Source organism: Tenrec ecaudatus, chromosome 6, assembly GCF_050624435.1.
Source record: "Tenrec ecaudatus isolate mTenEca1 chromosome 6, mTenEca1.hap1, whole genome shotgun sequence".
Classification (NCBI taxonomy): Eukaryota; Metazoa; Chordata; class Mammalia; order Afrosoricida; family Tenrecidae; genus Tenrec; species Tenrec ecaudatus.
This window is the reverse complement of record NC_134535.1, coordinates 51,467,605-51,485,997: the sequence shown is the minus strand read 5'-3', so window position 1 is coordinate 51,485,997 and position 18,393 is coordinate 51,467,605. Positions and strand designations below refer to the sequence as shown.

At 39.0% G+C, this 18,393-nt stretch overlaps 1 protein-coding gene across 10 annotated transcripts in view; it reads left to right on the top strand.

Annotated features, from left to right (window-relative positions):
- Positions 1–17,372, top strand: part of NAV3 (neuron navigator 3) — a 924,907-nt gene extending 907,535 nt beyond the window's left edge. For all 10 annotated transcript variants that reach the window (XM_075551244.1, XM_075551243.1, XM_075551247.1 and 7 more), the window contains 6 exons: positions 2,118–2,272; positions 3,248–3,319; positions 4,028–4,224; positions 5,607–5,725; positions 9,566–9,769; positions 14,723–17,372. In XM_075551244.1, coding sequence (XP_075407359.1) covers positions 2,118–2,272; positions 3,248–3,319; positions 4,028–4,224; positions 5,607–5,725; positions 9,566–9,769; positions 14,723–14,842 — 867 coding nt within the window. In that variant the 3' untranslated portion in view covers positions 14,843–17,372. The remainder of the gene's footprint in view (positions 1–2,117; positions 2,273–3,247; positions 3,320–4,027; positions 4,225–5,606; positions 5,726–9,565; positions 9,770–14,722) is intronic.
- Positions 17,373–18,393: the final 1,021 nt, after the last annotated feature.

The following is an 18,393-nucleotide window of genomic DNA, read 5'->3' as shown; positions in this document are numbered from 1 at the left end:
CTCTGGACCTCAAGACTAGGCTAAATGCCCTTCCTGAATCATCCTTGACGGTCTGTGCTATTCATTGAGCAGACTGCTTTATACCCGTGTAGTTCATCTGTTGACATTTGTCTGTACTTATGGGTTATGCTTTGTTGCTGAATCTTTGAAATCAGAGTATGTAGCAAAACCTAGGTGCTTGCTGAAGTCATGATTGAAGGAATGGATAACTGCATATTGCTCAGTATGAATTTTATGGATTCTTTAAGATATATCCCAAATGCCACCTCCTGTGAAATTCGCCAGGATCCCCTATTGGGATTGAACCCTTCCCTCACTGTAAACCACATCTCTCCTTTATATATTTTATGGAATGTTGCACATGCACTATTTATGCATGTGCCTCCCAGCCAAATGAGTGTCCAAGCTGCCTGCACCGGAGAGCTCTCCTTGCTACCAACCAGCTAGATCAACCCCACGACCACCGCACCTCTCAGAGCTCATAATACACTGTGACATTGTATTTAAATGATCATATTTTCATTTCACTCCCTACTGTGAGAACTCTGAGAGCCTTCGGGGGAACATTGCCCTTTTAATGCCCATATCCAGAAAAGTATCTGACTCAGTTCTTAAAGTGTTTTATACTTAACATGAATTTCATAATTTCAAGAGCATTTGTGTACTTCTAGAGTTTGGTCTAGGGTTTTAAACATAGGTTGTTAATATTTTATAAATAGAGATTTAAGAGATTCTTATATGAATTCTAATTTATCTTGCTAAGTAAATGAAACTCTCTAGACCATTCGCACATTTTATTTATTTTTATATTCTCAGTTGTAGATATTTAGGTGGCTTCTCGATAAGCGATAGATAGTATTTTAGTCTTCATCGGTGTGCTGTTTGCATTGAAATGAATATAACATTGAAATGAATATAACATTGAAATGAATATAACAAGCTGTGTCTCAGACCCAAGACATGCTAGTCTTCCTCTCCTTGTAGTTCTGAAACTTGTATGACGGATGGAGGGAGGGGGTGCCCAGGAGGAGTGGTTCTCATATTGACCTGGCTGCCAAAAATTGGGATCATGGAATTGCTTTTTAACCCTCAGCAAGATTTACAAATTAAAAATGTCATTGTAAATATGCAAATATTATGGAAATGCTTTTACTGATTAGGATAACTCCACAAAACCTAATTATGTTCCTGGCCTACCCATCTGTGAGAGCAGTCAATCAGAGAGCTGGTTATCATATTTAGATTAAAAACTACTTTGCAGGGATAATACCTGTAATAGAACTGAGCAGCTCAAGAACTGTTAAATGCTATCAAGTGACCCAGTAAAAAAAATTTTTTTAAGACTTTGTTTAAATACACAACAATTTGATGTGAGTTATAAGTAAGATCCCACACTTTTATCTGAATGTTAAGGCTGTTTTTCAAATGTACTCCATCTATACAGATTGGAAATAAAATATTCAGAGTACCAGTAGAAATTTAGGGTGCCATTTTGCATGTGATCTTTAAAACTATAGAGATTTGTCATTAACATATCAAAGTAAAAATGAGGTCTCAATATGTGTCAGTTTTCCTAACAAGTCATCCCTAGAGTTTGTCTTATTTCTGTTTTCAGAGGAAAACAACCGAGAAATATACAGTTTTGTGTATATATATGTGTGTGTGCACAGTTTTGTGTATGGAATAGATGTTCTATACTGGCTCTTCTATTACTTCTTTGATTTCTCTACTTAAAAAACAAGTCAGGGGTGGATTGAGGGAGGGATAAAGACAAGCTGATACCAGGGACTCAAATAGAAAGTAAATGTGTAAAAAACAATGATGGCAGCATATGTACAAATATCCTTGATACAACTGATGGATTGGTCCAAGAACTGTAATAGTCCCCAATAAAATGATCTTTTAATAATAATAAAAATCCTCCAAGCTTTATATGTTCTTTGCTTTGTAGGTTAAGGTTGTATATCAGTGTAATAGTCTATGTGTTATGAGTGTGGAATAGTCTATGTGTATGAGTGAACCAGTGGAGGACTAAGTGTACGCTTCCTAAAATAGTAATTGCTTGCTATTTGGTATAAACATATCATTGATATGTTCATTTTCTTTATGTTCCTAAGGAAGTGCAGCAATATCTTGCTAACCTGGCTGAGCAGTGCAGTGCTGATAACAGTGGTGGAGAGCTCCCAGTAGTAATAATTCTGGATAATCTTCATCATGTGGGCTCTTTGAGCGATATCTTCAATGGTTTCCTCAACTGTAAATATAACAAATGGTATGCTCAACATATTTTTGAATAATTAAATATGAAATTTTTGGTCATATTTGCATATTTATACCTTTGTACTATAATATATTTTCAAGGAATCCTTATGTAATCCTTGGAACATTTATCTAGTCATTGAACTATAGCCCAGGCATTTGTATGGAGGCTGTAAACAACATTTGTTCAATGATTCTAACTTCTACGGTCTTGCTGAAAGTCAGTTGGATGCAGGTATCAATGTTGGAATAGGTTGAATCAGGGAAATTATGAACTAGAAGGAGCCTCATGAGTTCTAGTTTTATTTCAGTCCATATCAAAGTTTAAGTTCAATTTTCCTGTGGGAAATTTTTTGTAATTTCAGATACTATTTCTTCCATTATATTTCTGATTTGTTCACATGTATTATGAATGAGGTTAAAATAGGGTATAATCCTATGAAAGTATATTAGAGGTAAATTATAGCATGTCCCTAAAAGTGATATTCAAGAACATAACTTGTATTAGTTGCAACGATGCCCAATAGCCTATTGAAGTGATTTCTGCCATAAATATGAACCTTTAAAGCAACTTGGCCTAGAATAAGACTGAAGCAAGAACACAAGGTATCTCATGGTAGCTAGAATCCTTACAAGTAACTATGCAGTATTAACTAGAAAAATTAACACCATTATTAGAATCCCAAGTCCTAAGGTGTTAGAGGAACATGCAAACAGTATGATATTCTAACTACTTCACTTGATATGGATAGGCTGAGCTGGGGGAGGAGGTGGGGAGGGTGACTTGTCTAGGACTCCAGAGCTAAAATTAGAACACAAACCTTCACTTCTAGCCCCATGATATTGGTTGTTTTCTAGTCTCAACTTACAGAATGACTGCTTTAGAATAATATTTAAATAAATGATATCCTGTGACCATTTTAATAAATTAATCTTTTATTCTAAGTGTATCCAAATTTCCTTTCCATTTTCCTCCTTTTCCTTCCAGTCCGTATATTATTGGGACAATGAGTCAGGGGGTTTCTTCATCACCAAATCTAGAGCTGCATCACAATTTCAGGTACTGTGTGTGTGTGTGTGTGTGTGTGTGTGTGTGTGTGTTGGTCTTTTATTTTATTTTCACTTTCTTTTATTTTGGGAGAGAGGAGAGGCTTTCTACTCCCATAAGAGTTGCGAAACCCTCAGGGGCAGTTCTCCGTGTCCTACGGTCGGTCACTATGAGTCCGAATCAACTAGACGGCAGTGAGTTTTCTTTTATGTCAGTTGATCGGGCTTGGCTTGCCTTTTCCTTTTTGCCCTCTGCTTGTCAGTTGACCGTCTGCCAGTGGTGGGCGACCTGTGATGGGTATCATTCCCACTTCTCCCCACACTTTTCTCAAGCAGATATTATATGATCCTGCCCTTATCATCCGAAGTCACTCTTTCTTTAAAAAGCTCTTTTTCCTGCTCACTATCACTGGTACAGTGGAGCTCTTTTCTTGGAGCTGTGAAGAATGTGACGAGAGTTCCTATTTCCGGATTTGTGGTTCTCCTACAGAAAAGTGCTCAGCACGTAGCCTCCCGCTCGCCTCTGACGCACAGAGGCTCCTCTGGAACTCCAAAAAAGAAGTGGCTGAGTTAAAGCTGGACTGCTAATAAACTTCCTACCACCTTTGGTCATAGAAATATATCATCAGCCGATATAGGAACATAGACACTCTGTATTGGACAGGAGCTCGTTGGGGACTTAACATTTAATTGTTATAAAACGCCTGCTTTCATTTTCTAGGTGGGTACTATGTGCAAACCACACAGAGCCAGTGAAAGGCTTTCTAGGCAGGTATCTTCGAAGGAAATTGATCGAGATAGAAATCGAAAGGAACATGCGCAATAATGACTTAGTAAAAATTATAGACTGGATTCCTAAGATGTGGCATCATCTCAACAGTTTTCTGGAAACACACAGTTCCTCTGACGTTACCATAGGTGAGTTCCAAAATCACAGTTCAGACAGTGGCAGCTAATGAACGTCAGACCTGCCTTCTAGTGGGTGTGCATTTGCTTTCACTCTGGAAGGTTGGACCCAACGGCTACTCCCGGCACATCTGGAGCACCGCCCCCGTGCTTCCTGCATGTGCCACTTGTAAATCCCTGAGAAGGCGCTGAGCCTGTTCTCGAACTAAACAACTACAGGCATCTGTTCTGATTTAAGAACACCCTTAACAATAGATCTCATTCCTAACCTGAGGGTTGCCTGTACGCCATTCATCAGGAGCGAAGAGTGCTTGGTAAAGGTGACCATAGTGGAGGGCAAAGCTATTGTATGCCAAGCTTCTAAAGATTGGTTTCCTTCCTACCCTTCTGAAACTTTACCTTCTTCTAAACGCTTCTTACTTAGCATTAGAGTCATTTCATCAGGCATGTGTAGTTTACGAAAATCTCAATTTATTCAAATTGCTGATACAAATAAGTTTAATAGACATTAATATCAAAAATCAATTTCAAGTAAACAGTATCTGTTTTAGGGTACCATTTTTATGCTGAACACAAATTTTGGCTTGGTTCATGTCAAATATTGTCAGAAAATATTTTACTTCAAGATAATTCGGGTGTGTGACTTTCATCCCCCCACTCCCCCCCCCTCGAACCCTGTGGTGCAGCCATGAAGCACTGGCTTGTTTGGGAGGTTGGAAGTCTGGCCCTCCCCAGTCAATGCACAGGGAAAATATTTGACAATCTGTTCCTATAGCTCTCCCAGCCTAGACAGGCCTCTGGTGCAGGTCTGCGCTGTTGTGTTGTGTTACTCTGAGTCCAGACTGACTTGGCAGCACCTGCCAACAGCAGCACTATTGAAAAATCAGATGGTTTGAATGTATCTTCTGTACCAAACACAAGATGTTCACTTTCTATTCCTTCTTAATTGATTTTAAAGAGATCCCTTTCACATCATTATGATTTCACACAGATTTACTCACTAAAGACATCATGCAGATTAGAAGGAAAAATTTCAAATTTGGAGTCAGAAGCCTTAGGCTGAGTCCCACTTCTGGAAATAATAACATATTTTGTATTCACTTTGGCACAATTTCAGCATTTTTTAAATGAAAGAAATAGTTTGATGACAGTGATATTTATGATTCTCCTAATTCTGATATATTAGTGTAATAGATTAAGATTTCATGGTAAAAGGAAATAGACTGGGATGTTGGGTTTTTAGTAAAGTATATGATAAAAAGAGCCAAGCTCTCTAATATCATAATTTTATAAAAATCAGAATTATATTCAAGTTCTCAAAAGGGTACCTTATGATATGTTTAAATTGTAAAGCGTACCGTCTCTCAACAATTTTTTTTGCTGTTTCTTCTCAGGTCCCCGACTCTTCCTTCCTTGTCCCATGGATGTAGAAGGTTCTAGAGCATGGTTCATGGACCTCTGGAACTATTCTTTGGTGCCATATATTCTGGAAGCAGTGAGAGAAGGTCTTCAGGTATAAGCCTTGATTACCTCTAGTACATTTTTTAAAATAGAGAAAATAACATTGTTTTTTTTAAATAACATTGTTTTTATGGAGCAATTTTAAAAATTTTTCCTTGGGTATTTTGGCCCAAAATATAAAACATGGGTTATATAAATCCAGTGTTAAAGTTAAGAGCATCTGTGTACAGTACTTTTGCCTATTCTGAAAGCAGATATATCGAGGAAAAAAGAAATCAAGGTTATTCCAACAAGTATACATTTAAGGCCATGTTTATTGGCAATGATATTTATAGACTGCTTTATAGTTACATAGCTCTACGTCTTAGAAGTCAACCACGGTCCTTGACCCTTTATACTTGAATCGACTATTTTAAAGTAATTTTTACTTGCAAGTTCATTGTTTTTAAGTATGCTCTATTGGTTGACATTCTTTTTTTTTTTTTTTGGTTGACATTCTTAAAAATCCTTTACTAATTTTGAGTAAGTACTGTTAAGTTCTAAAACCTTTTATTTTTTATCTCTGATAACATGGTCATTTAACATTATCTTTTTTTTTTCTTTCACCTGCCTTACATCTTGGGGTCCCTAATAAGCCCTCTTTTTATTCTTAACTAAATAAATCATTAATGAGCCAAACCTACTTTTCCACTAAGACCTAGCTTCTCTTTTTCATAAATATTCTTATTTCCTTAAATTGGAATTGAAATTTTCTTAAATTTTGGAATTATAAAACTCATGTTGAGTATTTAAGATTTGTGTTGCCAAATTACTCAACTTCTTGACGTATTCAAGTTTCCTTTTCAAGAGCTGAACCAATGGTTGTTCAGTTTTACTAACTACCTCTAGCTTGGGCAACTGCTATAAGAATTAAGATACAGTTTGTAGTTTTCACATTCCCTCCAAAATACAATCTTAAGTTTTCATTTTACTATATATAAAAAAAGATCTTCCAGAAAATATTCTGGAAAAATATTCTAGAAAACATTTAAAATTAATATTCACATTAAATCTTTTTTTCCTTTAGGTACTATGTATGGCACTCTTGTCAATTCCTCTTTGCTAATACATAGAAATATTTTTAAATATCCACAAATATAGTCTAAAAATGTAGCTTTCTCAGTTCTTATTTTAAAAGTACATTAATTTTTCCCTTAATTTTTAAAACAATGTTATTTATTAAACAGTGTCCTGAGAACAATACAAAGCTTCCATTTGAGCAAAAATATAACCACTTATAATACTAGTTTCCCAACCTAAAACGGAAGGATATATAAAAATTTCTTTTGAAGTGGCATAAAAATGTCTCAAGTTCCTATATTCTGGAGCTTTAGGTGAAAACTGCATTAACTATGATGTAGGTGTTGTCTGGGGAAACTGTGCACCTGGGACAGGAAGAGGAAACCTTTTGCTGTTGAAAGAGTTCAGGACCGAAGGTATTGAGTGGCTCATGTGAATGCATGCTTTCCAGAGGAGTAAGAGGAAAAGAAAGTACTCAGGGCATAAACCACCCCAGCGGATCCATTGGCAAGAAAGAATCTTGGAGGAGGAAGTAGCTTTCATTGGAAGAAAACTCTGATAGAGCAACAGGTTTTGATTTTTATACTGGTGATTTTTTCCTTGAAATGGCAGCAATCATTCCGTCTCATTCTGAATGTTGACATTTCTCTGTAATACAAGGGGGTTTCAAAAAGGTCATAGAAAAAAACAGAATTGAGAGATAATAGAAATTTTCTAACAACTCGTTGATATATCTTGGCCCTGAAATATATATTGACCCTGAATCAGATATATTTAGGTTTTCATTATAGCCTCTAATGTTTCTGTTCATGTGGATGCTTTAAAAACCTGTCATTACTTGATTTTAGGCAATCACACTCCCTTTTTAAAATAAAAAAAGTTCAGCTTTTCAAGAATTACACATTTTCTTTCAGTAAGTTGAAGTTGCGTGGAAAGTTATTTTTTTTGCAACCTCTACCAAGCGGGCTTTCCACTGAGAGAAAATCTATACTCCAAACAAAACTATTTTAAAAGTAAACAAGACAACCAATGATTGCAGCCCGTGTGATGATCTTCCATACCCCTTGAGTTGCTGTGCATGTTATCGCCATTAGAACCCGGACTCCGTAGGCTTACACGATCCAGAGCTGGTCAGAGTTCTGTCCTTGTCATCCAAACCACAGCAAACCACACAGAACACTCCACACCGACCATCAGGGACAAAATACGTGCCTTCAAACCCCAGCATCACCCTCAGTAGTGGTCAGAGGAAAAGAGAGACATGGTTAAGAACTACTGTGCCCTTGGTATTGTCCTCCTCTGTTAATTTTAAATTTCCTTTCATTGCCTTCTGTGTCCTTGTGTTTTTCTATAAAATCCCATTAGCTGCTTCCTTCTTAGTAAGCTTGACTTCTAGCTTAACATTTTAAAATATAGCTTGGATTAATTTTCTTCTTTCTCTTCTCAATACTGTACTGCCAGTATTATAATGAAGCAGGATCATCTCTTTTGCTAGTCGTACTTCTTGCCTCCGTGTGAATTCTTGTAAGGTTTATGCTTCAATTTCCCATTCTCTCCTCTCATTTATGAATAGCCTTATTTATGAACATCTGAAAAAGAGTTTTTATAGGAAGCAATAGGATTATATAGCTATAGGAAATGATTTTGTTTTTTAAATGGAAGTTAATCTCACGGAAATGGACCATTGGAGAAAGCATTCTTATTCTCAAAGATAATGCAATTTAACTATGGAAATGTATGATATGTGAATTTTATATCAAGAAAATCAATACAAATTTTTAAAACTTGACCTTTGTTTATCATGGGTGAAGCAGGGAGTATATTTGCTTAGGGAACATTGAGTTTATGTCAACAGTGGAAAAGGATATCAACAATATTTGTACAACAGGAACAGTGTAATCAATGGCGCTGAGTTATACATGTATAAGTTGTTGAATTGGAGAATGTTTTGTTGTGTATATTTTTGCCACCATTAGAAAAAATTACACCCAAAAAAGGATGTTTGAGCAGTGTTGATCAAAGAGGAAAGAGAAATATCTTTTACTTATTACCTGTCAAAAGTAAATTCATTCGGTGCAAACCCTATTTATTGTCTCCCCACTTGCACTGGGTTCATTCTGACTCACGGTGGCGCTATCAAACAGAGCCAGACTTCCTGGAGGTTGCTCTTGCTGTGATCCTCACAGACACCGACTGCTGCGTTTTCTCCCACAGAATCGATAGGTTCAAGCCATCCGCTGGGGGAGCAGCTAAGCACTTTGGACCTCTCTTCCTCAAAACACAGTTTCTCTTGGTTTATAAACTTATTAATAGAGATGGTTTTGAGCAGTTGCTTACATTATTTAAAATGATCCCCCAAACACACATTCATTTAAATGCTTTTTATCTATTCTAAATGTACATCTCTAGTTTGGCTATTCTTGGAGGTTAAAATGAGGTACATAGACATATATGTTAGAAGCTCAAAAATTGTTTTCCTTTGCCTCCAAAAAAAAAATCATTTGCCATCGAGTTGCTTCTGACTCATGGCCACCTCCACGCATATCAAGGAAGAACTGTGTGCTGTATGGTTGTAATAGTTGATTTTTTAGAATTCGACCACCAGGCCATTTTCCCAGGCACCCTCAGTAGTATCAAACTACCAACCTATTGGTTAGCGACCAAATGTTTAACCATTTGTGCCACACAAGGATGCATGGAAATTGTATGGGGAGACTTAATTTCCATCAAAGTCCAATGAAAATTAAACGTGCCAAAGAATCACTTGATTAGTAGTGACTCTGACTGAATAGAAATGCATTCCATGTGTCCTGAATATGTGGTCAACTTTTAGATGTACGGGAAACGTGCACCATGGGAAGACCCCTCAAAGTGGGTGCTTGACACCTACCCGTGGACTTCAGCGTCTCTTCCTCAGGATGGCCCCGCGTTGCTTCAGCTGCGACCGGAGGATGTTGGGTATGAGGGCTGTACAGCCTCCAAGGACGCCTTAGCCTCCAAGCACATTCCGCAGGCTGACCCAGAGGGAGATCCCCTGGTAAGAAGTTGATGGTGGTTTTCCTATAATCTTGCTACTGTGTGTGGGCCTCGGTATGCCGTAATTTGCATCAACAACACAAGAGTCCCTAGGCAATACTTATCCTACCTTTGATATTAGTATTCCATTTCAAATATTTGACCTGGCCCAATTTTACTGTGTGAAAAACTTAAAAGATCTAACTTGTATACTTAAAGTTACTCAGGAAACATTCTGAAACCACATTGAATTCTGTAATGACAACAAAAGGAAAATTCCTCTTATAATTGTGAAAAAAACTTTAAATGAGTAAATTCATAACTTAGCAAGTCTTCATTCCTTAAGTATTTATGAAAGAAACTGAAGTTTTGTTTTTAAATGAGGAATAAAGAGCACAATCTAATGAACATGCGGAGCCCTAAAGAATGTTGCACATCTATTATCTAGTCTAATGATATTTAGAAGTCGTCATTGGTTTCATAAAGTCGTGAAGAAGAAATTGATTTGGATATAAAAGAGACATGCTGTGCCTTGCAGTAGTGTGTCTTATTTGTTCTGGACAAATACTCTGAAACTACTCAAGATAGGCTATAATCGAGGAAAAAGGTTGTATGCATTTTGTTTACAGATTACATTATATAGATCGATAGCAAATGAAATGCGTTAGCGTACCATTTTATGACTAAAGAGATCATTGGACTTATACAACCAATACAGAAAAAATGCCTGTAAAAATAAAGGTCATCCTGTGACATAAAACCAAAAAGCTGTGGAAGGGGTAATAAACAGTCACAGCCTCTGACTGACACTTTATGGCACATCTTATACCAGCCGCTCTGACAGAGTCGTCATCTAAGCTGGGCATTCTATTTTTTTGGCTGATCATTCTTAGCATGGCGAGTGTTACAGGTAAATAGTGTGATAAATTTTCAGAATCTTACTCAAAGCAAAATGTGCATATCAGAAAAATCATACAAAGGCTGTCGGTTTTGATCTTTATCACTAAGTACTTGAAGTCATCTGACTTTCAGTAAACGAGGTTGCATAATCTGTAGAGTGTAGATGGAAATCGAGAATTTCTGCCATCCTGATGCTGTTTTTGTCTTCGTATAAATCAGCGTCTAAAGCTGCTTCCTTATACAGGTCATCCCCACAGGATGCTGAAAGGGTCCAACCCCGACACACAACTTTCCCGACTTTAAACCCCAGTATTTCCACGTTGTGTTCTAATCACTACCTCTCAATCCATGGCTAGCTTCTGCATGGGTGCAATGGACTTTTCTGGGGTTCCATTCTTCACAGTGTGTGAGTCACACCATTGAATGCACAGGCAGTGAAACACAGGTAACTATATCTGTTAGTTTCTGCTTTCAGCCATGGCCCATCGAATATCAACAAGAATATCCATTCCTCCACATGCGCCTCAAAAGCCAACTTGAATTTCTGGTAGTTCCCTGTTTATGTACTGCTGCAACTATTTTTGAGTTATGCTCAACACATTTTGTTGGTGATATTACTTGAAAATGTTCACATTCTGATGGATCACCTTTCTTGGGAATGGGCACAAACACAAATCTCCCCCAGTCGCTGGCCAAACGTCTTGGCAGAGGTGGCCATGCATGTCTGATGCTGCAGCTGGAGAGTGAACCATTGCAATTTGATGCCGAATACAGCCTTGTTTTTCACGAAGGCCTTCGGTATAACTTGGCCTTCTTCCCTCGGTACCATTGACTCGTGAGCATATCGCTCAGAGCATATCTTCTGGAGCGGGCGAAAGTTGCGCAATTCTTGTTGGCACAGGGGCTCTGTGTATCTCTTCCATCTTTTTTTTTTAATTAATACTTCCAGATTCATTCCATAATTAGCAATTGAATCCCTCAGTATTAAAACCAGAGGCTTTAATTGTTTTCTTCAGTTCTTTAAGCTTGAGAAATACAGTGCTTTCTTCCCATTTTGGTTTTCTAACTCCAGGTCTTTGCATAATTCATTGTAATACTTTATCTTCTCAATCTGCCTATTGAAATGTTCTATTCAGTTCTTCTACTTCATCATTGAATCCATTTACTCTGCATCCAGGAGAAAGTATTAGAATCACTTCTGACATCCATTTAAGTATTTTTCTTTCTTGTCTTTTTAAATAACTGTTTGCTTTCATGCTTGATGTCATCCAATGGCTCATCAGGTCTTCGTTCACTAGTATTCAGTGTGTCAGATCTTTTCTTAAGATGTTCTCTAAATTCAAGTGGAATGCACTAAATGCCATATTTTGCATTTGAATTTGAACATGAGCAATTGATGGTCTGTTACACTGTCAGCCCCTGGCCTTGCTCTGATAATGATACTGAGCTTCTGCATCATCTCATTTCATAGAAATTGCATCCTTGTGTATTCCTTCTGACAAGGTTCATGTGCTTATCTTGCTGGGGAAAAAAGTATTGCAATGAATAAGTCATTGGTTTTGCATGATCTAATCATGCAGTCTCCGATATAATTTCTATCATCCAGTTTCTGTTTCGAGTAATTTCTATTTCCAACTGCTGACCATTCTTACTTGTATCCAACATTCCTGTTCCAACCAGCAGTAATTACCAATGCATCTTGATCACATGTTTAATCAATTTTAGACTGGTGAAGCTGGTAAAAATCTTAAGTTTACTCATATTTAATATTAGAGATTGGTGCATACATTTGGATAATAGTTGTTGTAACTGGTATCCTACATAGACATATGAATATTATCCTACCACTGACAGCAATGTACTGAAGGACAAATCTAAATCTTGGAATGTTCCTTCTGATGATGAATGCAAATCTGTCATTCTTGACATAGCGAACCTTATGGTGTCTGATTCAACATGGCCAGTACTAGTCCATTGCAGTTCACTCACTCATGGCCATCAAGTTGATTACAACACATAGCAAGCCTAGAGGTCAGTAGAATTTCCCCAATAGGTTTCTGAGACTTCCACTCTTTAAGGGAATAGAAAGCCAAATCTTTCTCCCATGAGGCACCTGGTGGTTCCAAACTGCTGACCTTGTGGTTAGGAGCCTAACTGGTAACCACTGCACTCCCAGGGCTCCTTTTCAGCTCACTGTTGCCTAAAGATAGTACTAGGAGATCCATATTTAGGTGTTTCGTGTTCGACACTGTCAGGTTTTCCTATATTCATACTTTGTACATTCCACAGTCTGATTATTAATGGATGTTGTGTGTAGCTGTCTCTCCTCATTTTGAGTCATGCTACATCAGGAACAGCTTTGCTCCATTGATGGCTGTAAGTCGGACGCTAGTTGAGAAGGCAGCTCTTCCCTGGCTGCATTCAGAGTGCTTTTCAACCAGAGTGGCTCATTCTCCAGCACGCTATTTGATTTTACTCTGCTGTTGTTAAGGTTTCGGTGGCTAAAATTTCATAAGTGAACTGCCTCTTCCTTTTCCTAATGTGTCTTAACCTGGAAGCTGTGACCGAATCCTTTTCACCATGGGGACGCTGCTAGCTCTGGAAACACTGTTGTCATACTTCTAGTGTCACCCTAGCGCACAAGCCACCACTGTCTGAAAACTGACAAATAAGTGGCCGACTCTCTGATTAGGTCTTCTCTATGGACTGAACTCCCAGAAGGCCTTGCATATAAATTTCTGGCACATCGTAGTACTAACAACAGTGGTAATTTGAATGCAGCTGCATTGTGAGCAAACACTGAATGAATGCTGTTATGAGAGCTAATAATTAATAGAATATATAAATAGTATAATAAAATGTGCACTATTTCATCTCAGTTTTTTCACAAATCTTAATACCACCTCTACAAAATATTAATATGATATGCAAAGCCAATACTGTGGCTTGGGTCAGGCGTACCTTAGTCCTCAAGTAACTTCTTTGTTCTTCAATGTGCTGGAGAGAAGCTTTACTCAACGCAGCTCATCCTTTGATCTGTGGACCACGCAATAGGATGCATCAAACCATCTAAATCCCAACACAATATATAAAACCCTTGAAAAGACGCACAGCTCCACTACCACCATGAAGAGAAGACAAGCTAATTTGTGCCTGTGCCGTCTGAATGCGGTTAAATCACAATTATTTTGAAATGCACTTTTTATAACTTCCATCTCTAACATGAAGCTGCAGGTCTATCAAAAGCCAAGAAAAGTGACTTGCGTTTCCTTCTCTGATACCCAGCGATGCTGGCTGCCTCGCTCCCCGGGTGCCTTCACACATATGTCCCTTTTACTGGAACAAATCGCACCCCTCCCCTAGCAGGCTGGGACACGCGAGACAGCTGCTATTTCTCCCGAAGGTGGCTTCCGTTTTCAGTGATATATCAATCATACTTTAGCCAGAAATTCAACAACAAAAATTTGACAGTGATTCTTTCTGTCCCCCTCTTCAAATACTCATGGTCTCCTTCATTCAGTCACCTCCTCGCGAGGTCGCCTCCTAAGCAGCAGATGGTAAGCTTGTTTGTGTTCAGCAGCTGGCTGCATTCCTGTCGGCCCCTTCTCCTCTCAAGGAATGATTGTGTGTGTGTGTGTGTGCGCGCGTGCGGGAGCAAGCCTGGGGATGTGTCTATGTGTGTATGAACATCCACAGCTTTCAATTGCCAGGCAATGCTTTCTGCTGCTCTCAGCCAAAACGCTGGGGAGCTTGGCATCCTCTCCAGCAGAGAGCCCCGCTGCCCAGCTGTGTTACACTTTCCTTTCCAGTCTCCTGCTGGGGCAGTGTTCATTCACAAGCCCAAAGCGAAGGTTTGTCTAGAGGGCTGACTCTGTCCTCATGCGTTGGTGTCGTGGTCGTGTCTGAAAGGAACAGTGCAGGAGCCAGGGGCAGTGAGTGCGAATCTAAACTGGTTTTGCAGTTTGACTTAGAAGGAACGAGCCGAGCTCCCTGTGGCTCTGAGCCTGGTTCCTTGATGGGAGTAGCTAACTCAGTGCATCACTGCCTACATCGATATCTCTTTTTCTTTCTTCAGATGAATATGCTAATGAAACTCCAAGAAGCAGCCAATTACTCGGGCACACAAAGCTGCGACAGTGATAGCACCAGCCGCCATGAAGACATTTTGGATTCATCTCTTGAGTCTACCCTCTGAAGGGTGGGCAAAAAATAAATAAGGGAAAGACTATACTTTTTGTTAAAACAACATGTTTTGAAAAGAAAGGTATTTTCATTAAACCACTGCCAGTAGGAAAGCCCCCCTGCCAAGGTCCCTGGCCCAGAGTTACTGTCCTGAGGAGGAGCTGGACCAAGTCTGAACTGCCAAGATGCTAAATTGAAATGGAAACTTACCTTTATTTTCTTTCTAGGCACTTTTGTATCCGCAGAGTGATGTAAGGCTCCACTACTCAACGGAAAAGCGCCCTACTGACAGGGCAACTCCATAGCTTGCACGTGGGATCGTCCAACTGGAATTTATTTTCTCCTCTTTAGCAGTTTACAGTGCAGCCCTTTGCTTTTCTTTCTTTCTTTCTTTAATCCCTTTTGTTTCCTCGGAGGGGGTTGCCTCCTCTCCCTGATGCAGGGTCATTGTGCTGATCCCCCCACCAAACTCCTTTGTGCCACATGGTGCTGGTTACAGGGCTCCAGTAGTGTCCGTGTTGTGCGTGCCCCACCCCTCCCTTCCGAAACAGATCCCGGAGGCCCGGCCTCCAGAAGCACAAAAGGAATTGTGCAACTACCAGAACATACTGCTGTGAGACGCTGGATAAAGTGCCAGCGAAACTCTGAGCGACCATGGCCCATGATGTGCTCCACCCACCTTGTCCAGTCACAGGTTTTATAAGGTTGTTTTTATCACAGTGGTCTTTGTAAACCCCCCCCCCACACACACACACACACACACACCCTCGAGCAGTTTTATACCAACTCCTCATCAACACTGACAAAAGGCTTTTTTAGGGCTTTATCTGTTTGAGCCTTTTCAGTGAAAGAAGGAACATTTCCTATGGTGCTGTCTCACTGCCTTAACACAGATTTCTATGACAGTTTAAAGGTTGGTTTAAATCCTAAATCGTTGGTAATCTCCACCACTGTCTTTTCATTTACAAATAAGCAACACCAGTTAACACAGTAGCCTCATCTCTGTCTAGCCTTCATTTCCCTCCCCCGACCCCTACCATTTTTTCTGGAAGAAATGGATCGGAGAAAGATCAGTATTTTTACCTTGTGAATAGAATGCTTTGCCTAACCTCTGAAAAATTCAGATAACGTCGAGACCCACTTTGACCTTCATTTAAAAGCTGAGACGTGGCTGCAGTCCATCCAGTCTTCGGTAAGAGAGGCTCAGAAGGCCGGAGATCCTGAGTGCTAGATGCAGCATGAGCACAACTAGTTGGCTTTTGTTTCTTATTCTCGCTCTCATTTTTAAAATGGTTTCGATGCATGTTGTTTTGATCGCTATTGTGGTACACGAGCAATCCAGCATTAAAGGACGCGGGAGCAGTGACATCACTGTGGAAGAGGAAGCGTTTTTACTGTAAAAGAAGGTTAGATTTGCACAGTCTACTGGGTGGGTATTGTAAATAATACTTTTTAAAACTTGCACAAATCAAAGCAAACACACGCACACACAAACACACACACAAAAGTTGTATTTTATCCTGTTGGTGTTCCGAGGTGTTTCTCTTGCCGAGATTTTCTGTATGTTACAAACAAATACAGAATGCAAACCCTCACAGCGGTTGTTACCTGGTGTGTTTGCCTTGTATTTCCGGTTATGATGACTATGCAGGAGCTCTCAGTGCTGGAGTGAGCATGCGTCAAGACTGTACATGAAGGCAGTACATTTTTGGAAAAGTTACACTGTCTGATAGTGCCCCTGTCGTGGCAGGCTTTAAAGAGCGTCCATGAGAACTGATCTGCGTTCTTGGACAAGTTGCCACCACACGCAGAGGACGGGTTTTAACCGTCAAAAGCCCGTGCGGTGGGCTCGGTGTGTGCATGTGCAAATGTGCTGCCTTTAGGAATTGGTCATTGGTGCTGCTCGCTGTGACCACCAAGGGTCAGTTGCTATAGACCAACGACACATGACACCACGCAGTTTTCAGAGCGTCACTGAGTCTGTGGGTTCGTACACGGTGCTATTGCCCGAGAGATATCGAAACTGAATTTACGCACCTAGAATTGTCATCCTGATTTTGAAGCCTCAAACATGGATCAAATCTGTCGTGAAACATGGCTATCTGTAGCTGGATGAGTGACTAGTTGCCCTTGTATAATATGTGAGCTACACAGTTGCTAATCTCTCCCTGCCATTTGGAGAAACACGATCCAAACGTAAAGCATTAACAAAACCTCCTGCAATACATCCCAGTAGGTCCACCTAGTGTACAACTTAAACTAGTTTGTGAAACATTTGTCTGTATACATTTTATATTTTGTACATTTTTGATGTAACATATCATGTAAATAAACAGAAACAGTGGAATAAATCATCTGAAAAGTTTTGTAGTCTTTGTAAAGCCCCGACAATACGTACTTGGTGTCAATGGACTTACCTGGATGATGTAATTTCTATTGGTTTATCGTTCCTCTAGCTTGTAAACCAGCTTGCATATATTTTTTTGCAAATGTGCACCCTGTATCTGTCTAAATTATTACTTTGCCATTAAAGTGGAATTATTTATTGACAACAAGGTGTGAAGTTCATATATGGAGGAAATCATGAGCAAGTCTACACCAACAAGTACGATATTTTAAAATCTGGCTTTCACTGTTTATGTGAATTCGTATTTTATACACATCACAGAAAACGTATCAGAACTTTCCAGAAAAAAGCAACATTTACGTCAACAGCTATATCTTTCAAAACTAAGCACCCTACTTAAATGCCTGATCATAAGTTAAGAATTAATGTAAAGTAAAATGCTGATATGCAGTTAGTTGAATCAACTCATTAAGTATTTATTTTACTTTATTGTAAAAATATTTTTTATCTTTAACTCTAGCAAAAGATGATTTTAAAGAAGAATTGGATTTTTTTTGTTTGTTTGCTTGCTTATTTCATTTCTTTTTTTATGGCAGAGATTCCAAAGAGGAAAACTCCTTAGGGTTACATTATTTTTTCCAACTTTGTTATTTGAATACATATTTGATCATGATACCTAGTGTGTACGTTTTAATCATTTTATTGGGGCTATTACATCTCACAACAATCCATGTATCCATTGTGTCAAGCACATTTGTACATACGCTGCCATCATCCTTTTCAAAACATTCTCTTTCTACTTGAGTCCTTGGTATCGGCGTCTCGATTTTTTTCTTCCCTCCCACTCTCATGAACCCTTGATAGATTATAAATTATTATTATTTTATTACCTTACATGGTCCACTTTCTCCCTTCACCCATGTTTCTCTTGTTGATCACTCTGGGGAGGGAAGGGAACGGTTAATCTGTCGATCATTGCAGTAGGTTTCCTCGATATATAGAGTTTTAATGCTAAAAGGTCTTAACAGCGAGTTATGAAAACAACCATGAAGAAATAAATGGAAAAGTCATCATTAACGAATTACAATTGCTGGAAAGGTCATCAATAATGAATTACAATTGCTCCGTTTGCTTTGTCGTTCAGTTGGGAAGCTGCAGACTTTCCACAGTTTTGTCGCTATAATATTTCGATGAATACATATTTTTAGTGTGGTGCC